The following is a 26539-nucleotide window of genomic DNA, read 5'->3' as shown; positions in this document are numbered from 1 at the left end:
TTCGGCTGATGCGGCTTTGGCCGCAGGGTTTTGCAGGCTGTGGTTCCTGTTTGACCGTTGGGGCGTTCCTCCTGGCGGTGCTGATATTTTTTCCCACCCCATGGACTGCTTTTGGACGTCCCATGGTCTGTGTCCCCCAATGGAAAAAAGCACGAGAAAAGGAGATTTTTGTGAAACTCACCTGTAAAATCTTTTTCTCGTCTTTTCCATTGGGGGACACAGCTCCCACCCATTATTCCTGTTGCAGGAGGGGTCTTTAGTTCAGTTTTTCTGTTTCTGGTTGGACCTTATGGCTTGGTCCGATGGTTTCCATGATTTTTTCTTGCTCCTTCTCCTACTGCTTGTGCAACGCCTGAGTTCCTCCTGGTGGAGTCTGGGGGTATAGCCCGAGGAGGAGGAGCTCTTTCATTTGCATAGTGTCCCTCCTACTAATACCTCTAAGCTATACCCATGGTCTGTGTCCCCCAATGGAAAAGACGAGAAAAAGATTTTACAGGTGAGTTTCACAAAAATCTCCTTTTTTTTGGCAGATGTTTTCCCGAAGCAGGTGTTCAACTCCCAGCACCCTCACCGATCCGCTGGTTCATGGGGCCGCTGCGTCCTCTTAGTTTTTTCCCTTCATGCCATCTCCCTTGTAGCAGTGGTGCGGTGTAATTACAGTTGTTTGGACCATCCACGTGAATAGGAGAGGAAGCTGCAATTACACTGCACCGCTGCTACAATGTAGATGCATGCAGGTAAACATTGAGGCGGACGCAGCGCTCACATGAGAGCCACAGCCTCCTCAAACGGCTGATCGGCCGGGGTGCCGACTCCAGCCACCCGCACTGATCTGATATTGCTTGAGCCATCCTGAGGATAGGTCATCAATATCTGTAGCACGGACAACCCCTATAAAGACAAAGGGCAGAATATCTCTGCATCATAGCCCGTCACGATAACACGAGCTGTGTTGGTGAATTTAGCGTAATTTTCGTGAAAAATAAAAGTAAAAAAAAAAAATGACAATGAAAATAACTGTAGAAAAATTTAGCATATTGAGCTGTGATGGATTTGCAGTGCAAAGGGAGTAATGTGCGGCACAATTCTGCATGTAACGTGGATTTCTGGCAAAATGTCAATCTTAATTAATTTTTGGGACTCGCCCTTGTCAGAATAAAATGCCCCTTATATTATCATTTTACATTTGAATGATTTTTCTTTGTTTTAGGTGAATGCATCTCGCCATGATATAGAGGATGCAGAAGAAAGTGCGTGGGCTGCTACTAAGGATATAGGTGCTGCCGAAGAAGCGCTGTTTAACATGGTAAATGCTCTGCAGGTTCTGTTCAGACCTAGAGCTGGCCACTTGCTGACATTACATTTCAGATGGGAGGTCCAGCCAGTGTCTACAGAATCTGTCTGCAATCTAATGTCTTTGTGTCTTTAAGATCTGTATCCCCCACAGCAGGCAGGGGCATACACATATATCATAGGGACTGTCTCCCTGTGTGATACGTCTGCCACATTTATGGAGGAATTTTTGAATAAAACAGAAAACTTCTTGTAGAATAGGCAGTTTATCTACTTTTTCTCAATGTATGTACTCCAGACACCTGACAATACATACATTGATAAATCTGCCCCATACAGTTCCTATTTTCCTGTCTACCGTCACACTGTATATTGTAAAAGTAGCTGCCTTTAGCTCCCCCTAGTGGTGGCTGCAGGAAAATGCTATGGTTTTATAGAGGAGGAGTTCAGCAGTGGGTTGTCCCTCACCGCGGGCCCCATAGCAGCGGCGTGGACTGCCCCCAACACTGCCGACTGATTGTCCAACCATCTAAGGTCTCTGTCTATGGCAGTCTTAGGTTTTTATAGCATGAAGCACCATGAAGCTTCTTTTTTCATCGTGTACTTAATAATCTTGCAGGATGAAGACGAAGACCTGCAGCAAAAGAGTGCAAATATTGTCAGTGAAACAATGGCTCTTCCTGCTGCTGAAAGCTTAGACTTAGGATTATCTGTTCTCTTCCGTTATATCAAAGACATCTGCTTCCAAAATGGTGAGTTATGTAACTGATGATGGTCCACAAGACATGTTAATGCTGAACCGAGCCAGCGTCTCCTTTTATTTTATTCCTTACTTATAATGGAACTTACTATGTTGATGGCCTCTTTTGCTCACATGCAATTTGTGACTTGTGCAGCTTTTTCGGGATTACCTGCTTAGTGCCCAGCGTGGCCTGTTCATCTTCTGAGACTTTGGAGTAATTACAATATTAGTAGTTAGTATAGTTAGCTCATTGCTCGCTAATGCCACGACAACTTGAAGGGTAAGTGCAGTCCTGAAAAGATCAAAATTATTATCCCTGCTGTTAAATGGGAGTATGTCAGATACTTTATTACAGGGATCAGCAACCTTCGGCACTCCAGCTATGTTGAAACTACAACTCCCAGCATGCACACCTCCAAGGCTGTTCTCAGAAATCCCAGAGAAGTGAATGGAGCATGCTGGGAGTCGTAGTTTCACCACAGCTGGAGTGCCGGAGGTTGCTGATCCCTGCTTTATTACTACGAAAGCAATAGTATCTGAAACAGAGAGAGCCACTTATTTGGAAAGTATGTCCCTCCCTTATCTTAGTATATTACAATGTACCCAATTGGACCAACCAATTTCCCTGGAAGAAATAACGCAGGCCATTTCGGATCTTAATAATGGGAAATCTCCTGGCCCAGACGGGCTCCCCAAAGAAGTGTAGGCCAAGTATGTGGAGGAGTTGGCCCCTCAATTGTTAACCACCCTCCGCTCGGCCCTGGAGACGGGGTGCTTGCCCGATTTATTTATGGAGGCCACTATAATACTTTTACTCAAACCTGATAAAGAACCACCAGAATGCAGTTCATATAGACCCACAGCATAGAATCTTGGCCACTCGCCTTATTCAGGTAATTCTGACACTCATTCACCAGGACCAGACTGGTTTTATGCCAGGGAAGTCTACAACTGAGAATATCAGACGGGTTCAAGTGGTTACACAAATGGGTTATTCCCTGAATGCGGATTGGGCCCTGGCCTCATTAGGTGCCGCCAAGGGGCTTACCTAATTGGTTGCCTGCAAGGTTTTGGATTTGGTCCGCAGTTCCTCAGATGGATCACTATCCTGTATAGCAGCCCACTAAGCAGACTTCTGATAAATGGAGAATTATCAGAAAGTTTTCCCCTACATTAGAGGAACAAGACAGGGCTGCCCCTTGTCGCCACTCCTGTTTGCCTAGGCGGTTGAGACACTGGCAATCAGGGTGAGGAGTAGCGACAATATAAATGGAGTGACAGGAGAAAGAGAAGTCCGTGTAGGACTATATGCGGATGATATGATCCTATATTTGTCCTCACCTGATGCATCCATTCGCAATGCAGGGGCTTTGATAAATGAATTTGGGGAATTCTCGGGCTTAAGAATCAACTGGGAGAAATCGGTGTACATGCCATTGTGTAGGGCAGGATGGACAGGTCCTTCCCATATAGAGCGGCTAAAGGTAGTAGACACGTTAAAGTATCTGGGAGTGACTGTCACTAAAAGACATTCTCAGTACCTGTCACTTAACTTCTTCCCCTTAACTAACCACATACGGAGTAAGTTTTAAAGTTGGAAGACACTGCCTATGTCGGTAGCTGGACGCATTAACCTAATTAAAATGATTATACTCTCCAAGGTCCTTTATGCGCTTCAGCATGCAGAGGTACATGTACCCAAATCAGTGTTTAAAGAAATAGATTCTTTGACCCGAACCTTTATTTGGGGCAGATCCCGAGCCAAACTTAGCTTAGTTACACTAAAACGTCCTAAGGCAGAGGGAGGTATGGTATTTATTACCTAGCAGGCCAGCTGAGACTCATCAGTGCCTGGTACACAACCGGGGACCTGCCCATCTCAGAGTACTTTATAAAACATTATCTAAACTGCTACACTTTATGGTCAGTTTTCGAAATGCCCCCCAAATTCCAGAAATCATTATTGCCACTGCACAAATTGGCTCAAACGGTCTGGAAGGAGGCCAAGTCACTGTCCCAATTTACGGAGGGGGTCTCTGGCATACCTCTGTGGGTCAATCAATCGCTACCGCAGATGCAAGTGGTCATAGGAGAAGACAGATGGCAACTGGCAGGGGTCAGAACCCTTGGAGATATACATGATCAGGGAGTGTTGATGACGTTTGAGACACTTTCACCGAAATATAACATCCCCCATACCCACTTCTTTTCATACCTACAACTTAGATCTGCTATACAGAGTAAATTTCCAAACAATAGCTTCACGATTTCTAAGTACCCACTCATAGGAGTGGTTAAAACCCAGGACCCCAGAGGACTGTAATTTATTCACACTTAGTACAAGCGAAGGTCAGTGCCAATCCCCTCACAGTATTGGGTAAATGGAAAGGATTGATCCTGACACTCACAGAAGAATCCATAACGGCTTTATTAGAATCACATTTACAGGTATCACCAGCAGTCAGTAACAAAATGATCCAACTGTACGTCACTCATCAGACATATCTTACACCAACTAGACTATAGAATGGGTAGAGCACCATCCACAGCATGCCCAAGGTGTGGGGACCTGGAGGTGGACTTTTGGCGCATGGTGTGGAGATGCAGCCCGATTGCTGCGTTCTGGAAGGAGGTCCTTCCTTTCTTTCCGATCTACTGCCGCTTCAAGTGACTTGCACTCCTGAAATTTGCCTGCTGGGACTACTGATGCAGGATAACTGGGATCACTATATGACAATATTTCTGAGGGAGTCACTATTTATGGCACGTAAATGCATTGCTTTAAGATGGTACAGCCCCAATACACCGAACCTGTCCATGTGGAAATTACGGATAAATCAGATACTACCATATATAGTGTTGGTGTTTAAAAATTTGACACAGTCTGGTGTCTGTGGTGTATTCACCCCACACCGTGTACTCCGCCTTGAGACTGCGACAAGCTTTATCATCGGCTCAAGGATCCATGGTTTAGTGGGGCCACCTGAATATATTGTACAGTTCAACTTCGGCTACAGCAATAAGGGATTCGCAGCAGTGCAGTGGGCGAATGAAGAACTGGATAATTAGAAATCTTTTTCTCGCCCATATTCATTGGGGGACACAGAGACCTTGGGTATAGCTATGTCCTCTAGGAGGCGTTGACACTAGATAAAGCTGTTAGCTCCTCCCCTGGTAGCTATACCCCCTCCAGCCTGGAGAGAGAGCTTCAGTTTTCTCTAGTGTCAATAGGAGGCAAGACCTCCCTGCTCTGCAGGGATCTCCTGAAGATTTTATTTTTTTCCTTCCTTTTCAGATGGGACAACAGTGGTCGCCTCGCCTCCCTGTTCTCCCGGGGTCGAGTTGCGCCAGTGCCGATTCCGCACTGCTGCCTCCCCCACAGAAGACAAAGTGGACCAGGGCAGCCTCGCTCCCCTGCATCCCGCCAGCCAAGGGGTCACCTAGGTCCGCCAAAGAGAAGACCCTCCCGCCATACCAGACGCCTGCCACTCCGGTGCCAGCTGCTGAGGAGGTGACCCTGCTGGAAAAGGTGACCTTGAGGGTCCACTTCGGGAGGGTGAAGAGAAGAGGATGAGAGAGGTGAGTACATGGGACTAGGTGAGTATGAAGACCTCTTCCCCCTCCCTCCATCTTTGACAGTCTGGGTCGCCCTATGGTTAACGGCCAGGGGGCTTTAATCAACTATGACAAGACCCCTAAAAGAGAGAAGGGGTTAATCCGGCGGGCGCCATGCGACACGCGGTCCCCCTTTCACTTGCCCTCTAGGCCGACTGTTTCCGGCTCTTAGAGGGTTAATGTATCTTCTCCCCGGGCACCTCCGGCAAAAGACTGGGCGCAGTCCGTCTCCACTGGCTGCAGTATCCTTTAATTTACTCTTTCGGGAGCAGGCGTCACGCACGCAGCTCCGAAAGGGTTAACGCCCCTGGCTGTTCGCGGACATCTGACCCCTTGCGGTAGTCTCGCGCCGAGGGGCACTTACTTAACATGGACCTCCAGCTGTCACGATTCCGGCCGCGGGGTGAACATCCCGGTCCTCCGGGCGCCGCTGCAAATTTAGGCCCTGGCTTCTCTTGGGGCCTATAGGCTTCCTTCCCCTGTTGTCATCCCGGCCGCGGTGCGGCTTCTCAGGCGGGATGTGTGTCGCGCTCCGCTCCGGGTCCCTCCACCCTCCGGCTGACTTCAGTACAGAGGGGGAGGGTCCGGGGTGGCTGTGCATCGGTACTTTAGGCCCTGGTTTCGCGACCTGCTAGGCCGCGACTCAGAGGGGGAGGGTGGCGGGCTGGCGCGAATTCTTCCCGCCTGGCTGCCGCTGCCCCGCCCCCATCAGCACCGCCCCTGGACCTAATGTCGTTATTGGTTAACCCTTTCCGGCCAGCCACTTCTGTTGGGCCAGCTCCGGATTATCAGGGGTTGGATGGCCTGGGAAACATAAAATTGCTTATTGCACTGTTAACCCCTTCCTGCCTCTTATCCACTTGAGGCTAGGCAGACCAGTTTAAAAAAAAAAAAAAAAAAAAAAAAAAAAAAAAGAGGTTAAATGAAGCTGGAAATAAATGTCTACCTCCATTCAGGCCCTACTCCCCTCAGTCATGTCCACTCTGACTGTGCGGCACAAAAATGGGCCCGTGTCCTGCCCCGGACATGTGACGACCTCTCTTACCGTAGTTTCCCACTCCGCCCTCTGGGCCGTTTGGTTGATAATCCTCCACCTGCGTAGTCCAGTGGAGGACCTCTGACAGTTCCCAACCCACCCTCAGGGGAAGCTTGGTTGATTCTTTCCACCGGTGCAATGCAGTTGAGGACCGCTGCAGTTACCAATCCACCCTCCGGGGTCATTGGTCATGATTCTCCACCTGCTCAATACAGCGGAGAGCCTCTGGAACTCCCATTCCACCCTCCGGGGTAGTTTGGTTGATAATTCTCCACCTGTTCAATACAGTGGAGAGCCTCCGCAATTCCCAATTCACCCTCCGGGGTCGTTTGGTTGATAATTCTCCACCGGCTCAATACAGTGGAGAACCTCTGGAATTCCCATTCCACCCTCCGGGGTCGTTTGGTTGGTAGTTCTCCACCTGTTCGATACAGCGGAGAGCCTCCACAATTCCTAATCCACCCTCCGGGGTTGTTTGGTTGATAATTCTCCGCCTGCTCAATACAGCGGAGAACCTCTGGAATTCCCATTCCACCCTCCGGGGTCGTTTGGTTGATAACTCTCCACCTTCGCAACTCACAGGAGGACAGCTGAAGTATTCCCGTAATTCTCCACCTGCGCAATTCAGTTAAGGATCTCTGCGGGATCCCAATCCATCCTCCGGTGCCGTTTGGTCGATATTCTCTACCTGAGCCATACTGTGGAGAACCTCTGGAATTCCCAATCCACCCCATGGGGTCGTTTGGTTGATAATTCCCCACCTGCGCGATTCCAGTGGGGGGAAAAGACTGGAAATTCCCAATCCACCCTCTAGGGTTGTTGGGTTGATCATTTTCCGCGGGTTCCTTTTGTATACGGGACCTCTGTTCCCAATCCACCCCCAGGTAGTTTGGTTGATAAGCCCCAACTGCGCAGTCCGCGACTGCTAGGGGCGATTTTCTAATGCATATACCTGCGCGCAAGCGGACCACAGCAGGTCGACTTCTCCTCGATATCTCCACACCCCCTCCCTTCCTCCCAGGGTCACGCTCGGGTGCACCCTCTCTCACGGGAGTGGGTCCGCCCGAAGTGGGGGGTGAGGAGAATCACTGATTCGGGCCTTGACGTGAATCCGAATCAATCTCCTTAGGTTGCGTCTACGGTGGCCAGTGGCACTTGTCGTGGGCATTACCCCCTTCCTTAGGCGGTATAGTTGCACCACTACGATACGGTGTTCACCTTTATACTTTGTCCCCTGCCTGGGTGGACTAGGTACAATAACACTATTTTCAGTGCATTCCCCCTTCTGTAGGTGGCGGAATTGTACCTCCACTGGGTTCTGTACCTGCCGTGTTCATTAGCTCCTTCCATTGGTGGAGCGATTCCATTCTCACTGGTCACAAGGGGTACTGTATCCATTACCTCCTGTCTCGGGTGCTAATTGCTCTCCCATAGGGTACAGGATTGCCATATGCACTAGTTTTCACCGTGGATATTAACCCCCCTTCTGGTGGGGTGTCTGCCTGTGGCACCAGTTTGGATACGGTCCGACTGTCGCACTATCCTTCCTTAGGCGGAGTGTTGCGCGTCATTGTTCTTACTACTTGCCTTACCCTCTTTCGCTAGTGATCACTAGAGGGGGAGTATCTGTACATCTTCAGATTCTGCAATTCCACGGCTCTAGGTGCCTGCGCTTATTTCATTGGGGGCGTGGCGACAGTCGGTACTTGACGGTGCTCGGTACACTTACTCTAGTACTATATGAGTTCCGCCAGTGCATACGTGGCTATTCCTCATTGTGTTCCTTGGAGCTGGTTTTGGGCAGGATTATAACTCCTGCCCAAACCCACTTGTGTCTTAGGGGCTCCCATCTCTATGGGTTTCCATTGTCCCAATCGGAAACGGTGTTGTCCGCATCAGTAGTGGTGCGTACACCATTGCACATATCTGGTTTGCGTGCCGACGGGCCAAGTGTTACACTGACTCCTTACTCTCTTCCACCATTCCTGATGTGGGAAGTGTTTGGGTTGGCACTCTGGTTTAGCTTTGCAGCCTATTCAGCCTGTGCGGGTACTAGCGTTCGCAGTCGCTACAGTGGGGCATTCTATCAGGTAGGGGTTCTACCCTGACGCTTGCTGTGCAGTTGTTCCTGTTCAGCGCCCTTCCCGGGTGGAGCGTTTAAAGTTAGCTCTCCTTCCCTGGGGCGATATGGTACCGTGGCTTCTACCGGATTCCTCTACGGTATGGGGGTCCTGTAGTAGCCATTGCGTAATCTGGCTCCTCCTGTACGGCTCCTTCGTCAGTTGACGGATTCTTCTGTCTCCGTATTCGGTGGCGTACGCTGCATAGGCTCCTCCTTGGCGGGGTATGGCATCCCTGCTTCATCCGGTGGCTACTTCTGTATACTGCTAGTCTCGGATGGGGAACGGACTTCGTCCTTCCCCCTTCTCTTTCCGTTCTTCCTTCTCTGGCTCGGGGTTCACGGCCATTCCGCAAACCTTGGTGGTTCCTCTGTTGCTACTCCCCCTCATCTATGTGATGCAGGGTTTTTGGTTCTGTGGTTTTTTTCTTTTTCTTTCGGTCTCGTTCCGGACCAACTGTTGGCCTGTGGCGTTCCTGTATTCCTCCTTCTACAGGTGACTCCTACCGTTGGTCCTGGGCGCGCTACCGGTGTGTACCTCTACCTCTCGATACTTGACTGGTGTCGGCATGTCTGTCCGATGTAGTCATGCCTTTTCGCTACGCATTCCGTGACTAGACTATGAGACTCCCCACGCCAGGATGTGCGGGGGTGCTGTCGCGTCTGTTGATGGAGTTTTGTTCCTGGAACGGGACACCCCTTCTCTTCTTCCTCCTTAAGGCAGAAGTTTTTCTCTAATCTTGGTTTGGTTGTTTGCTTCCGTCAAGCGGTTTTGCTACACCGTCGATACACGGTCGCTAACGGAGTTCTTCCGTCAATGATTCTCATATCGTCACTACCTTTTGACTATCCAATGTGTTGATTCCTGGCTTGCGGTTGGGCATGCCTCATTCAGGCAGCTTCTCAGTCTCCCGTCACACCTGGTCGGCTCGGGGGGACATTGGTGGACCACTTCCGTTTCCGTGGAGCGCTTCCCCTTAGCAGGGGTGGATCCGGGGTTTTTTGCTTGGGCTTTGGTTCTTAGCTGGGTAGGTTCGGCACTGTGTGGCCTTCCAGCGTCCTCTGACCCACCCAGGGTCCTCAATTCCTTCCTACTGGGAATAGCCGTACGGTTCCTCCATGCCGTCCTCCTTTTACCGCCTTGGGATCAGACCTTGGTCTTTTTAGCACTCCGGAATTCTCCCCTTGAACCTGTCCTGGTTTTGCCAGGGGTAGGAGCTTCCCTGGGGCCGTTCTTCCTTTCTCCCGACGGTGATCTCTGATTTTCATCTCAATGAAGAATCTGGCCTTCTATCACTGCGTACCTCCCCTTCACACCCTCAGGAACAGGTGTTGGGTCGTTTGGCCGTTGTCAGGGCTCTGACTGTTTATTTGTCAGCCTCCAGTTCCTTCCGGCGTACGTGCTCGCCTTGGTTTTGTCTTTCCGGAGGGTCCTCGCATAACATTGGCGGCCTCCAGGGTGTCAATTGCACGTCTGCATTTGTTTGAACTTCTGTCCCCGGGGCAGGGTTCCACCCTTCAGTGTTGCGGCTCCTTTCACCAGAGGGGTTAGCGCTCTTGGGCTCGGATGGTTCAAGGTTCAGCCGCAGTTGTGCGGGGCGGCTACTGCCCTCCTCCGCTCATTCACAAATATTTGCCAAGTGCATACTTATGCATCGGCGGGCACCGCCTCTGGAAGCTTGGTCTTGCAGGCAGCAGTTTTCTGTTGCCTGCAGGGGCGATGGCTCCATGGGTCTGTGTTTTCTTTCCCCCCCCTTGTGGACTGCTCTTGGACGTCCCAAGGTCTCTGTGTCCCCCAATGAATATGGGCGAGAAAAGGAGATTTTTGTATAACTTACCAGTAAAATCTCTTTCTCGCTCTTCATTGGGGGACACAGCACCCACCCAGTATTGTTGTTTGGTCACAGTTGTGGCAGTTGATGGTTTGAGCCTGTTGGGTCCTTGCCATGGTTGGTGTTCTGTGTTTTTTCTTAGCTTGCTTCTCCTACTGCTTCTCACAAACTGAAGCTCTCTCTCCAGGCTGGAGGGGGTATAGCTACCAGGGGAGGAGCTAACAGCTTTATCTAGTGTCAACGCCTCCTAGAGGACATAGCTATACCCAAGGTCTCTGTGTCCCCCAATGAAGAGCGAGAAAGAGATTTTACTGGTAAGTTATACAAAAATCTCCTTTTTTTAATTTTTTTTATTAAGGAATAATATTTCCATAAAACATCAAAATAATAATTTCCATTTTCTTATTTCTTTCTTACTCCCCAAAATCCCTACAACCCCCGCGCCCCCCCTGCGATAAGTCTCCCATCCACGCCGACAACAAGGCTTGAGGCAGGACTCGTTAAGATTTTCATTCGCCCCATATCTTAAACTATTTATTTCTTTGTTTATATAACATTTTTTCATAACGTCTAATCTTGTTAACGAGATTTAGCCATATATCAATACTTGGAGCATTAGATGAAAACCAAGCCCGTGCAATCAAAAACCACTTTCAATTTTTGAATGGTATAGTTGTGTATTGCCCTCCAGTATTCTTCTAATTCTATACAGGTCCAAAACATATGTTGATGATCAGCCTCAGGTGTATTACACCGTGGACAATTGGAAGTGTTTCTCAAACCCCATTTATTAAGCCAAAAGGGTGTAATATAAATTCTGTGTAAAATATTAAATTGAACCAGTGTATGATTAAAATAATGAGAAACTAATGCCACATTCCCCAATATATTATCCCAATCAGCCGATTGAATCATTGGGCAATCCCTCCTCCAGGCTTTTTGCCCAGGGGACTGCGAATCAATAAATTATGCTTTAAGTAAATATTTATAACACTGAGAAATCTTAACCCTCTGTGCCGGCTTTACTATCAAATCATGCAAAAATGTGGAAGTAGCAATATCAAAGAACGTAACTGAAAATACCGAAACCAAGATAAGTTAGGAATATTTTCTCTTTGTGCTAACTCCAAAAAAGAAAGAATATAACCATTTCAAACCACCTGTGTAAGATACCAAATGTTATTCTTTTGCTAAGGCTTCGTTCACATCACCGTTCAGCCTTTCCGTTCTCCTGCTCCGTTTAGGGGCAGGAGAGTGGAAAGGACGGATAAGCGCATAACTGACATCAAACTGAGCCCTTAGGACCCATAGACTATAATGGGGTCTATTATGTTTCCGCTCAGAAGATGATTTTTAAGCAGGGGCAAAAGTTGTGCATGCAGGACTTTTGTCTCCGCTTAAAAATCATCTTCTGAGCGGAAACATAACGGACCCCATTATAGTCCAAGGGTCCTAAGGACTCCGTTTGACTCAGTTTGGCGTCAGTTATGTGCTTATCCGTCCTTTCCGTTCTCCTGCCCCTAAACGGAAAGGCTAAACGGTGATGTGAACGAAGCCTTATACTGATCCCCAACCAGTTTGTCTAGGGCCTGTAAATGATGATTATGCCAGAGGGGCGTACAACAAAGATTCCTTTATCCCAAACCAATCTCTGATAGTACTCCAGGACTTAATAAGTAGCTGCGCAGCAACCATATAGTCCTGTTGGAGATTAAATAATTGACCAGATTCCAGTAGGGTAAAAGTATTATCATGTGGCGACCTCTTCACCAAAGTTCTACATAGTGGACTTTTCTCCCATTCATGGTACAACCATAGCTGTGATGCCATAAAATAGCCTTTTAAATACAGAAGATTTAATCCTCCCTATTCCATCGGCTTATAAAAATGCTCCAATTTAAGCCTAACTCGCTTCCTCCCCCAGAGTAGGTCATTCATAATTCTCTCAATCAACTGTCACGCCCTGCCCTGTGAGTGATCTGAGAAGATCTGTCAGACTTGCTGCACGTGAATCTGACAGATTGCTTTGTTGTGGCTTTGGGCAGGATCCCACCCTGTCACAGGTTCTGCTCATTAGTTTGTTAGTGATGCTATTTATTCCTGCTTCTCACTTATAGCCCTTGCGGTTTATAGTTTCTCCTGGAGTTCGCTGCTGGTGTTTTGTGGATCTCCTGCTCCCAGTTCGTCTTCAGAGAAGTCCTCCTTCCTTCCCTTTTTTTTAGTTTGTATGGGCTAGGCCTTAGGTAAACACAGGTTCCTTCATCTGGTGCAAGGAACCGGTTGTCTTTTCTCCTGCTCCCTAGCTGAGGGTTTGTATCAGGTGCAGCAGGGCTTATGTTCAAGTGCATGAACACTTCTACCATCGAGATTTGTTCATGTTGATAGCAGCCAGGGAAAGGCTCAGGGACTATCAGGTGGTGACCTTTCCCTGTTCCCTAGCTGTGTAATTTTGTTGTGTTTTGTTTGCATCCCTTCCCTCACCTTCCATGACATCAACTTAAAAAACCTCTCTTCAATCCATACTGGGGAATTCCTGAGGATATACAATAATTGGGGCAATATCACCATCTTCACCAAAGATATTCTATCGGCTCTAGATAACTGAAGTCGGAGCCGTATCTTTATTTTAGATCTCAGTTTGGTTATCAATGGGATCAAATTCAACTGTAGGAAGTCTTGAATCTTAGCAGAGATAATGATACCCAAGTATTCAAATGAGTTGGAAATCGTCAGATTACTAAACAACTCGTCAGTAAAGGGTTGTAATTTTATCCAGGGGCATAAGAATAGTTTTAGACCAATTAATATCAAAACCCAAAACCTCACTAAAGGAATTAACACCTCGAATAACCCTCAGAAGTGTGGAATCAGTATGTTGAATATAAAATAAAACATTATCAGCATATAGGGAACTCTGCTGTTCCCAATGTCCCGAAGTCTTCAATCATAGGGTCTTGCCTAACTCTAGCATCAAGGGGCTCAACATAAATATCAAATAATAATGGAGATGATGGACATCCTTGATGAGTACCCCCTCCCCAAAAAGATACACATTGTAAGCATCTTATTAATATTCAGCCTCACACTAGGAGAAGTTATTTCTAATATGTTAATAAAGAGTAAAAAAAAAAATATGGAAATCAGACATCATATTGTACATGACAATCTCTTTCTAACAAAGCTAGAACCAGCCCTGTACCTCACATGGATCCAGAGATCTCCCAATTTATTGATCTGCTCGATTTATATCAAGCTGACAGCTCAAGGGGAGTGTCTTCTCTGCTGCAGCTAAGGGGGCGTGTTTTAGCTCTCCCTATCACAGCTCAGGGGGCAAGTCCATGCTCTCCCTATCACAACTCAGGTGGCAGTTGAAGGATGAAACCGAGCATGTGCGGCCTTCTGTCACGACTGTGTCATGGTCTGGTGGTAGTGGACCGTGACACTTTAGCCGTGCATGCTTGTTGCAAGCGTGTAGTTTTTAGCATGTGTACACACTTCCCCTTTACGATTGTTGTCCCTTCCTATTCTGGTGGGTATGGGATTAAAATGTGAGCAAGGTGGAACTGGGTGTGGGCTCTTATAGTACTTGGGCTTTGAGCCTGAAGTTTGTGGGACTTCAGCATCTTGTGGAGCTGGAGTTATGCTGCCATCCTGGACCTTACCATCTGTCCAGTTTGAGGGCCACCTAGTTGGACATAGATTGTCATCCCTTATTTATCCTCCATGTTCCCTACCTTACCTGTTGATGTTTGGTGTGGGTTTATGTTCAGGGTGTGGTGTTTGTCTTGTTGTAGTTTCATGTCCGGTCTTTTGGTGTTTCGTCCAGCATGTATGCAAGGCGTTTCCCTGTGTGTTGTGCCTCTGGTGAGGGGGCTCCTGGGTTCCTCAGAGGGGGAATATCGTTGACCACCTGCCTGCAGAAGTGGGCTCCAGGGTTTCCAGGAGGGGGAACCACTAGTCAGTAGCAGTTGTTTCATCCAGTTGTTGTGGCAGGTAATTGCTGTTGTTCCAGTGTGTGTGTTGTTTGCGCTGGGTGCTCATCTGCTAATCTGGTTTATGCTACTGTCTGTCCCTTTCCTTGTTGCTAGGCCTGCTGGAGACTCCAGTTCATCCGTGTCGTGGATGAACAGGTCGTCTCCTAGCCCTGACATTAGTACCAGGGATCTCTAGTGTTAGTTGGGCCCGAGGTTCTGGGTATGAGCCCTCCCACCATTAGGGTTCGCTCATATAGTTAGGAGGTCAGGGCTAGGATTTAGGGATGTGTTAGAAGGTGACCTGCTCCCTTTATTCCTGTTTCCAGGCCTAGTGGCATATCCCGCCAACCTACATTTTACGGTACATTTTACGGTATACAGATACGGTACATTTTACGGTATACACATACATTTTATTGAATAACTCAGTGGCTATACTGAATTTTTATTGCATGCAGTTACACAAGTATTCAGATCCAGGTGCTGGTTTGAAAACTGTAGAATATTTTTTTCATGGGACAACCCCTTTAAGTTCCCTGCCCAGTGCTAGTTTTGGTTCAGTAGCAATAATGCACCTAACAGACTCCCTTTAAGGGCCCTTGCACATGACCGTATGCCCTCCGAGACATATGATCTTATGAGTGCGGGACAATAGTCCCGCGGGCGGCCGACATGCACAGCATCATTGTAATCTATGATGCTGTGTGCTCCCGTGCGCACGATTAATGCCGCTTCGAGACATGTGGCCCCCTCACAGACACGGTCGTGTGCAAGTACCCTAAAATGAACACTCTGGTATTGGATAAAAGGGTTGCCACCTAGAGGGAATCCAAAATGTATTCCTACCTTAATGTTTTTTTCTGAAATGTCTGTTATGAAACGGCAAGAAGACAAGAAAAGTCACACAAGGTCCTGGTTATCAGTTTCAATGAAGAATTGATCGCGGCATTACAGAAATCTAGCGTGTGTCCCCCACTAAACTAAGGACTGCTCGATCTCAAGATCAGTATGGTTTCCTATGGCCAGTGTGAAATAAAACTGAAAAAATAAAAAATACTGTCTAACGGAGCTCACTATCTTCTGGTTTTAAGCATTACTTTTAGTTGTGTATAGCGGTAGACTGAATAATGTATGTTGTGATGGTGATTGTGTCTTGCAGGGAGCTTTCAACTTAATAAAGCAAAGGATTTATACAAAGAGCTTCTTGCCATATTTGACAAGCTCATCTTACCAACCCATGCTTCCTGTCATGTCCAGTATATCATTTTTTACATCTGCAGCTTCAAACTGGTGCGTATTTTATCTTTCTAATTTTGAAAATATTATTGTACATTTTCCGAGTTGCCACTTTTTGAGCCACAAGAATAACCCCAAAACTCTGCTGCTGGGGGCTGTATAGGGGGCATCTTAATGATATTGTGTGATATTGAATGCAGGGTCTGGCAGAAGCATTTTTGGAACATCTTTGGAAGAAGCTGCAAAATCCTAATAATGCTCCAATTATCAGACAGACTGCTGCAAGTTATATTGGAAGTTTCTTGGCTCGGGCAAAGTGTATTCCCTTGGTGTAAGTATTCAGTTTATAATCCATAAAGAAGTAAGTGGCAGATTTTTGGGAAATTACATAGTGTGATTTTAGTTGGGCTGTGTATTTGCTATAATTTCATATTGTGGGTTGTTGAGTACAGTGATTTCACTTAGAGAGGTGAGGCCTGTCTGCTACTAAATAAACCGTAAGGCCAATTTCACATGCGTGTATTCAGTCCAGGAAACGCGCTGCATGTGAGGGCGCTATTTCCTGGACTAAACACTCCCCCTTTGATATGAACTCACGGTATCATAATGATTTCTCATGCAGTATGTTCCTGCCTGACTGCAGGTCTACTCAACTGTACTCACAGCATTTTTGGACTACAGTTCAGTAAACTCTACTCAAGCAGGCGCACACTGCATTATAGACCATTATGATGCTATGAGTTCACGTCAGAGGAGGAGTGTTGAGTCATAGAAATACAGCTCTCACACGGAACGCGTTTCCTCAACTGAATACATTTGTGTGAAATTGGCCTAAATGAGTTTTTCAGGATTTTTATATTGATGATCTCTCCTCAGTATAGGCCATCGATATCAGATATGTTGCTCCCACACCCCCGAAAATCATCTGTCGTGCTGTAGCTCCAGCGCCTGAAATAAGTGGCAGAACTACACAGCTCTGTCAGTTGTATATTAGATGATGCTGACTACTGCAGCGCTGCTCTCTGTCCACTATGCAGTTTACACTGCTGTGTAGTTCCACTGCCTATTTCCAAGGCCAGAGCTACTCCTGAACAGCTTATGTGCCGGGGTGCGGGGCATTTAACCCTTGCAGATCTGATATTCATAGCCATCACTATTAATTCCTGGAAGCCCCCTTAAAGGGGTTGTCCAGGTTCAGAGCTGAACCCGGACATACCCTTATTTTCACCCCGGCAGCCCCCCTGAGCCTAGCATCGGAGCATCTCATGCTCCGATGCGCTCCAGTGCCCTGCGCTAGATCGCGCAGGGCACGGGCTCTTGTGTTTTCAATAACACACTGCCGGGCGGTAACTTCCGCCCAGCAGTGTGTTTGGTGACGTCACCGGCTCTGAGGGGCGGGCTTTAGCTCTGCCCTAGCAGTTTTACTGGCTAGGGCAGAGCCAAATCCCGCCCATCAGTGCCGGTGACGTCACCGGGGTTCCGGTCAGCCCCATAGAGAGCCCGGTACGTCACCGGAACTCAGAAAAATGCCTTTGCCCTGCGCGATTTAGCGCAGGGCAAAGGAGAGCATCGGAGCATGAACTGCTCCGATGCTCATGTGAGGGGGGCTGCCTGGGTGAAAATGGAGGGCTGTCCAGGTTCAGCTTTGAACCTGGACAACCCCTTTAAAGTAGTATTCCCATCTCTAGGACCCGACATCTATCTCCAGAAAGGAGTCCCCTAAGCAGCTGCTGCACATGTGTGGCTCTCTCCATTCACTTCTGTGTGAATTGCTAATATTAGGATAAATCAATTGAGGCCTCACTCTGTATTATATTTGACCAGTGACTGTGTGTTTTACAGGACAGTGAAGGCTTGCCTTGATCTCCTTGTGAACTGGATCCATGGTTACATAGATAATCAGGATGCTGGGAGCAGGGCTTTCTGTGACATTACCTTCCACGGGCCCTTCTACGCTGCTTGCCAGTCTGTCTTCTATATTCTGATTTTCCGACATAAGCAGCTTTTAGAAGGCAACTTGCGCAAAGGTTTGTGTCCATTTATAACGTATGTATTTTATCAGACATTGATATACTATCGTCATATCTGTCAGCGTGATCTACCCTATTAAACCAGGCATGCGGCCTGATAGGGTTGATCATGCTAAAGAAAACAATACCATTCTTTATTTTGTAGCTTGCATGGTTGTGAAGAAATTAGCACTTTTTATCTTTATGCAAATCAGCAGTTGGAGCACCAAGGGGCAGGCTGCAGTGTTGGAGCACCGCTACAGCTACACCCCTATCATTCATTATACTCCCCAGTCAGCTTTGATTGACAGGACTAATGGCACCTGCCTCTGTGACACACTGGTAATCATTGGTGGTCCGGTGCTATATGAAGCCATTGGTGGCAGCGGAGTGAGCTCTGTGCCAGAAAGAGAGAATACTTACCTTTCCATCCTGCCGGCTGCAGCTCTCCTCCACTGTGTGTGATGCCACCGTATGACATGCTGGCGGCTGCTGACAAATGCTAAAAAAGCGATTTGTATGGTACATGTTGTGTAGAGCAATAAAGCTCCATGTTTAATGCTGTGCTGTGTTTTGCTAGGTCTGTCCTACTTGCAAGGTCTGAATTTTGAAAGAATTATAATGTGTCAGCTCAACCCTCTGAAGATTTGTCTTCCTTCAGTAGTTAACTTCTTTGCTGCAATCACAAGGTAAGTGTGGTTATTTAAAAATGTATACACTACTTACAAAAATTTAGGGATTTTTGGCTTTCGGGTGAAATTGATGGAAAACGTAAAAAGTTCACTCTACAGTGATATTAGATCATGAAAGTAGAAGCAGCAATGGCGATTTCCTCATCTCAACTAATTTCTTGAAACCAAAGATATGAATTCTGTTGTTTTTTTTGCTTCTGAAGCAGCATATATGATGTCTGATGGTCTCTCACTTCTCCCACCTTCATAGTGCAGACATCTATTTTCTAGATACCCTGCATAGCACATTCTCCTTCTAAGTAGCAGAGCTGCGATCCCTGCCGTTCATATATGTAGGCACTATGTGACGGTGTCCTGTTCTGTCTCCTAGGCTTCTATATCCAGTAGAGCAGGCAGTACTGTGGAATTTAATGTAGTAGCTCTGTCTCCTCTTACTGGGTACAGGATCTTAGGAGACTGAGCAGCCCCGACCGAAGCCGATCCATGCCACTTTTTAGATGCCGAATCTGCTGTTTACACTAGACGATTGGTAACAGTGTGACACCTGCTTCAACGATTGATGCTCCGGTAACTGGGATTGTGTACTAACGGCTGTGTTTTGCAGGAAATATCAGCTGGTGTTTTGTTACACTATCATCGAACGCAACAATCGACAGATGATCCCCATTGTGAGAAGCAGCAGCGGAGGTGAAACTGTTCAAATGTGCACCAATCCACTAGACAGCTTCTTCCCCTTTGATCCTTGCATTTTGAAAAGGTTTGTATTACATATTTGGGTATAATAGTTTGTACTGTATTTATGGATCTTGGTTGAGAAATGCTGGTACGGTATACAAGGCCACCATGACAGCTGTCCACAGAGCAGACCGTTCTCTTTCACTCTCACATTGTCATTTTGGATTTTCCTATATGTCTATACTGGGACCACTATAAAACCCGCATTCTCCTGTGATAGGTTATACACCCTTGTCCCTTATAACAATGGGTGTATGAAATTGCTCATGTCCTTGCTGTGCTTTTTTTCTATAATTTTTCAGTACATTTTTTTTTTTTTTTTTCAGGTGTAAAATACAGATAGATCCAATTTATCAGCCCTGGGAAGAGTCTAATGCTGAGGAAATGAAAAGACCCCAAAAGCCAGTTAAGGTATCTGGTTTGACAATGTATGGTAGTAATAGTTGACTTTTTAGAAATGGATAACAGTTTATGCTCCACATGGCATTCATTATATAGACCAGTGGCCGCCTCTCCATAATAGTACCATCCTTTGGTTTCTACAAAGAACTGTAAGTTTATCCACAGGCCGCCCAAGTAGTATAAATTCAGAACCTCTGCCATCAGTGTAGGCCACATCTCATATCTTTGACAACTTTTCAAAAACAACTCCTAGCTCTGATGACCCCATAAATTACTGTAAAAGCTCATCTGCACATCATCTCCAGTATGTTTTCTTGTTTGCAGAACAGCACCTGGATATGGGTTCTATATAGGAAGTTTTCTTATTGGTAATATACACAGAAAGATATGCTTGGTTTAATAACACTCATGGGGTCTTAAAGGGGGTTTCCTCCTTCATCATAAGAGGAAGGGTCCTCAAGTTACCTGTGAAAATGGGTGATGTTGCATATGTATAGTCACCATTCAAGTCTATGACACTGCCCGATAGCTGAACGGAGTGGTGGTCATGCTTGTGCGCCACAGGGGACCTGGGACCCCCGTTCTTGTGATAGTTGGGTCTCCTAGCAGTCACTCCCCCTTTTATCATCTATAAAAAGTAGTCGTATTGAACCCTTTTTTTTGCGGCGCTGGAAACAGGAGGCGGATTTTCATAAAATACTTTTTTCGAGAATGAGAGTAAAATAGCTTGTTTATTTTTTCGTCAACGCGTTTCAAGGGCATCCAGCCCTCTTCGTCAGGACAATAAAAGTATAAGTTGTACACATTAAAACATCGTCTTTTAAAAGGGGTATTTTGGCGCGCAGGCCAGTGGTTGGGCAAGAGGCAGATGTGTATGACGTCATTTGTGGCGTCACTTTGAGGAACGCCCCTCATTTACTGGCTGTTAATAGAGATACTGTGGATGCTAATTTTAATAGCGGTTGATTTCTAGGTATACTATATTCATATCTTTTTTAGTATTGATATATGTTGCCATTTATTCGCTGGTAAGTGGCATATTCCGGTATTATGATCCGGTGTTTCGTGCGCATTAGGTCTGCTGTCGGCACTGTGAAGTGGGAAGGATAAGTGGCTCGGCAGAAATCCAGATGCCCGCAGTTGTCAGGCCCGGTAATTGGCATCTTTGTGAAATGAGTGGGGGAAGAGGAGAGGTGGGTGAGGAGGAGAGGCGGTCCGTCCCGCCTGACCTCTCAGTGTGCTATGAGGAAATGCCGGACTATGTTGGCGCTATGGTTTTTAAAGTTTTATAGCGCCAACATAGTCCGGCATTTCCTCACAGCACACTGAGAGGTCAGGCGGGACGGACCGCCTCTCCTCCTCACCCACCTCTCCTCTTCCCCCACTCATTTCACAAAGATGCCAATTACCGGGCCTGACAACTGCGGGCATCTGGATTTCTGCCGAGCCACTTATCCTTCCCACTTCACAGTGCCGACAGCAGACCTAATGCGCACGAAACACCGGATCATAATACCGGAATATGCCACTTACCAGCGAATAAATGGCAACATATATCAATACTAAAAAAGATATGAATATAGTATACCTAGAAATCAACCGCTATTAAAATTAGCATCCACAGTATCTCTATTAACAGCCAGTAAATGAGGGGCGTTCCTCAAAGTGACGCCACAAATGACGTCATACACATCTGCCTCTTGCCCAACCACTGGCCTGCGCGCCAAAATACCCCTTTTAAAAGACGATGTTTTAATGTGTACAACATATACTTTTATTGTCCTGACGAAGAGGGCTGGATGCCCTTGAAACGCGTTGACGAAAAAATAAACAAGCTATTTTACTCTCATTCTCGAAAAAAGTATTTTATGAAAATCCGCCTCCTGTTTCCAGCGCCGCAAAAAAAAAAAAAAGGGTTCAATACGACTACTTTTTATCCTCCTCCTTATCCCTTCTGCCACCGCTGGTGCAGAGAATAAGGAACCCTTGGCAGCAGCACAGGACCCCGCATGCTGGACGGGAAAATACCAGCACAAGCCTTCTACAGTTGTTGTGGCTACACACAACAACACACGGTAAGCGCTTCTTGTATAGAGTTAACCAAGACCGCAAATACAGCCACACACACGAGGCGCGGCCTCCTGTCTCTTTTTCTCTCCTTTCCTTTTATCATCTATCCACTTTGTTTATAGGGGAAAATTTTTTTAACTCGTTCACTGTACGGCGCTGGAGTGATGGGCAAACATGGCGCCCGCTTGCAGAAGGTGTCATGGCCGGTGGGTCTCGGTTGTTTTAAAAAGAAAACAACCCGCGGTTAATGACCGCTACCGGCAATAATGCTGATTGCAGTCATTAAAGCCTTTAAATGCTCACTGGATAGATGTTCAACCACCATCAGTAGATGAATGGGTAAAAAAGGTGCATGTATTGATTAGTCTAGAGAACTATGTGTACCAAAAAAGAAACTGTGTAAAAAAGTTTGAGAAGATTTGGTCACTTTGGATTCAACATTATAATCTACAAACGTGAGGAGGTGAATGTGGGGTTGAGTGAGGGAGGTATGAGTGATGGGCAGAAAGGGGGGGTGAGAGGTGAGAAGTGATATAAAGGGAGGGTGGTATTGACAGGGTAGTCTGAGAAACTGAGTGCCCTGGGATGAAGGTGGCACAAAACATGGGAACTTGAATAGGGCATCTTGTAAAATGTGTTATATTGCTTAGAGTATGCTATACTGACCTGAACTATTGTAATAAGTGCAGTTACTGTAATGTACCGAGATGTCAGACCATATGGTGCAAAATTATTTATTTGCTCTTGTCTCATGGGGTTATGTTGGGGGGAGGAGGAAAGGATTGGGGGGGGGGGGGGGGGCAGTGTTTTGTCTGTGTTTAAAATTGAAAATCTTCAATAAAAAGCATCATACATAAGGCTACTTTCACACTAGCGTTCGTCGGTCCGCTCGTGAGCTCTGTTTGAAGGAGCTCACGAGCGGACCCGAACGCCTCCGTCCAGCCCTGATGCAGTCTGAATGGATGCGGATCCGCTCAGACTGCATCAGTCTGGCGGCGTTCAGCCTCCGCACGGACAGGCGGACAGCTGAACGCTGCTTGCAGCGTTTGGGTGTCCGCCTGGCCGTGCGGAGGCGTGCGGATCCGTTCAGACTTACAATGTAAGTCAATGGGAACGGATCAGCTTGAAGATGTCACCATATGGCTCAATCTTCAAGCGGATCCGTCCCCCATTGACTTTACATTGAAAGTCTGAACGGATCCGCGCAGGCTACTTGTGCACTTGCGAAATTTTTTAAAGTTATTAATGCAGACGGATCCGTACTGAACGGAGCCTCCGTCTGCATTAATATGATCGGATCCGTTCAGAACGGATCCGATCAAGCGCAAGTGTGAAAGTAGCCTTAAAAAAAGCCTTTAAATGCTGTGGTCAAGTGAGTGATCATGGCATCTAAAAGGTGAAAAAATCCAGAAGCCTGTGCTTCTGGGGTTTTTACCGGCATTTTCTGCGGCCAATGAGGATTCAGGTAATTGAGTTTAATACCCTTTAAAAAATGTATAAAAAATGTAAAAAGACATAAAAGTTTGAATCACCGCCCTTTCCGTAGAATAAGAAAATAAATACATAAATAACAAAAAATATAAACTGTAAACATCATGGGCATCACCACATCCGAAAAAGCCTGTAGTATTAAAATATAAAAATATTTTTCTAATACAGCAATTGGCGTAACTGGAAAAAGGGTCAAAATATGCAGTTTTTTCATTGCTTCTCTTACCCCCCAAAAATGTAATAAAATATGATCAAAAAGTCACACACACTCCAAAATGGTATCAATAAAAACGACATATTGTTCCGCAAAAAAAAAAGAGCCCCCACACAGCTCAGTAGACATAACTATAAAAAAAAAAGTTATGGGGGTCACAATATGGTGATGTAAAAAAAACATTTTTCTTTATAAGTTAAAAATTTATTTTTACACTATTTAGACATAAAAAACCTATACATATTTGGTATCGTTGTAATCGTGCAGATCCAGAGAATGAAGGGCACAGATCAGTGTTTCCGCAAAGAGAACACCGTGGGATCAAAACCCATAAAACCGTGGAGGAATTGTGTTTTGTTTTTTTTTTTCAAATTTTGACCATATTTGGAATTTTGGATTTTTCCCGCTTCAAACTACATTGTATGCCATATTAAATGGTGGCATTAGAAAGTACAACTTGTCCTGCAAAAGATAAGCCCTTATACAGCTATTTGAACAGAAAAATAAGAGTTATGTCTCAAGGAAGATAGGGAAGAAAAATGAAAAACTAGCTACACATGAGCTGAGAACAGCACATACATGCAGCTAGCAATAAGTGTTATTAAACCATCAACACCAGTGTCCATTGGTTTAATATGATTCATTCATGTTAACTGGAGGCCGCTGGTGGACAGGACTGGTCGCATGACCCTCAATCAGAGGCCATTTTGGGACCCCAGCATCGGTAAACAGGTAAAAGAACCTGCTAATATACCTGAATTGGGCATATTAAACCATTGGACTCCGGTGCCTGCCAATAGTTTAATAACTCCTATTACTGCATGTATGTGCCCTTCCCAGCCCATGTACACCTCCTAGTATATAGTGTCCAACTCTTGTCAGTAAAGGGCCACACCTGAATGGTATGTGATAAATGCATGGGTTTATATTAGGGTCTGATTTCACATGGGTCTTAAGCTTTTTACACGTGAAAATTTAGTTGGCCAAAGGCTGGTTCATGGCTCACGCAGCGATCTCTCCTGACCCCCCGTACACTTGCATGTTTGTGATTGGCTGCAGTGGTCACGTGTCCCCTCATCGACGGTTGTTGATTTCAGCGGGGCAGGGAAAGTAAGAGCTGGGCTGGGAGTGTCAGAGCGGGGGGAGCAGGTTGTGTGATCTCCACCGTGGGTCGGCCACTCTGGGAGACCAGTCTTACTCTTGGATAACCCCTTTAAGAACAGTCTACAGTATTGCTCCTCTGAAACATCAGCTCTCTGCTGGATGTAAGATGCTATATAATAACATATATGTTACCGTATGTTATACACACTGTATATAAATATCACGTACATATTACAGTTTATAATACCAATCTCCACTAGCTGGGGTTATCATTGCCTATATTGACATATTACCATCTTTTTTTCAAGCCTGGTGCCACCCCAGATGATGAAGATGATTTCCTCAAAGGAGAGACACCTCAGAATGACAGTTCAGTCGAGATGGCACCGGGTTCCTTTGACCTTTTCCTGAAGAGCCCGGCAAGCAGTGTGGGCTCCCCACCTTACACGTTCCTTCAGCGACCGTTCTGACCCCATCAAGCACTTGAATTCCAAAGCACTCACCTCAAGTAGATATCTCTTGAGGCACAGATGGTGTCAGAAGCTGTCACCGGCTATGTGGTAGCTGGGAAGGTTGGCACCGGTTATTTATGGACGGCCACGGCTGTAAGAACTCCCTTTTTGTTTGGTCAGAATTGTCCTGGTCGGTCTTAAGGGGCCTTTAAAGTTTGTTCATTGATACCACTGATGGGTTTATTTGTGCAAATGCATAGGTGGTGGGTGCGAAGGTATCAAGAACTTGTTGGATTGAAATGTAACCCACATGATACTTGCCAGTCACCCAAAGGACATTGCGTCAAGTCCTGATAACCCAGGCTGCAGATCCATATAATCATTATATTTTCCTATATTGTGTGTATCCCCGTGTTCTTACACACAGCTCGACAGTGCAATAATAATGTGTATAATAATGTCCTTGTTCTACATAAAGTAAGGGGTGGCCAGTATATGTATGTAGGTGGGCTGTTGAGGACTGGCCTCTCCACTATGATCAGTGATGCACCTTGTGTCTCTTTTGTTAGATATATTACATTGGTGCAAATTTACGAACCCTATAGATGGTGTAAGCTTAGTCGGGCAGTTTAGACCTGCACCAGATCTATCACAGGGGCTCAGGCTGGACGATACATCTGCTGCAAGGATAGACACTTTGCTCTGACGCTATACCAACTATGGTTGCGTTACTTTAAGACAGAATTTTGTGCCAGAATTGTGGTGCAATTTTGGCGTTGATTGGTAAGCCCTTGCCCTTGTAAGGCTAAAAGGCGAATAATTTCTGCAAAATGTGTGACAACGTGCCCTTATTTTGGAGCACTTTAGACCAGAAACAAGTAACTGTAGGCCAATGTGCACATACTCTGAAGGAGAACTTAAATTTGTGTATTGTTACCCTGGCTGGTCTGACCATACGAGTGCATAGATATTTGTCATTACTGTATACCTCTAGAGCAGGGATGCCCAACCTGCGGCCCTCCGGCTGTTGCAAAGATACAACTCCCTGCATGCCCGGACAGCCTACAGCAGGGCATGGTGGGAGTTGTAGTTTTACAACAGCTGGAGGGCCGCAGGTTGGGCATCCCTGCTCTAGAGCATGTGGATGATGGGTATAAACCCTGTGTTTATGTGGGTTTCCTCCAGGTTCTCCAAAGACATGATAGCCCCATTGGGGACAGTGTGATACTAATGTCTGTAAAGTGCTGCGGAATATTTCAGCGCTATATAAGTGAGTATAATAAGTATAAGCACACAGAATCTAGCTACAGTTTCCATGTGTAATGTGTATATAAACCATAATGAAATCAATCTGACATTTTAAGCATTTAGCTGTCCATGGCTCCATGATCATATGGTCAACAGGAGCAACAGGTCTTGGTCATCTGCACAGGAATTACTGGGTCCCCAATGTCATACTGGGAAAACCAGTTTTTAAAGAGGTTGTCCACCGGGGCCTTTCGGCTGGACCTGCGTCACCGTGT

At 46.3% G+C, this 26539-nt stretch overlaps 1 protein-coding gene across 2 annotated transcripts in view; it reads left to right on the top strand.

Annotated features, from left to right (window-relative positions):
- The window catches only part of RRN3 (RRN3 homolog, RNA polymerase I transcription factor), a 48058-nt gene extending 22065 nt beyond the window's left edge, over nucleotides 1–25993 (top strand). For both annotated transcript variants that reach the window (XM_044303911.1, XM_044303912.1), the window contains exons 10-18: nucleotides 1211–1306; nucleotides 1913–2045; nucleotides 15771–15901; nucleotides 16048–16178; nucleotides 17690–17874; nucleotides 18437–18545; nucleotides 19153–19305; nucleotides 19610–19694; nucleotides 24873–25993. In XM_044303911.1, the coding sequence (XP_044159846.1) occupies nucleotides 1211–1306; nucleotides 1913–2045; nucleotides 15771–15901; nucleotides 16048–16178; nucleotides 17690–17874; nucleotides 18437–18545; nucleotides 19153–19305; nucleotides 19610–19694; nucleotides 24873–25034 (1185 nt within the window). In that variant the 3' untranslated portion in view covers nucleotides 25035–25993. The remainder of the gene's footprint in view (nucleotides 1–1210; nucleotides 1307–1912; nucleotides 2046–15770; nucleotides 15902–16047; nucleotides 16179–17689; nucleotides 17875–18436; nucleotides 18546–19152; nucleotides 19306–19609; nucleotides 19695–24872) is intronic.
- Nucleotides 25994–26539: the final 546 nt, after the last annotated feature.

Source organism: Bufo gargarizans, chromosome 8 (assembly GCF_014858855.1).
Source record: "Bufo gargarizans isolate SCDJY-AF-19 chromosome 8, ASM1485885v1, whole genome shotgun sequence".
Classification (NCBI taxonomy): domain Eukaryota; kingdom Metazoa; phylum Chordata; class Amphibia; order Anura; family Bufonidae; genus Bufo; species Bufo gargarizans.
Note: the sequence above shows the minus strand (reverse complement) of the source record. Positions and strands in the feature narration are given on the sequence as shown.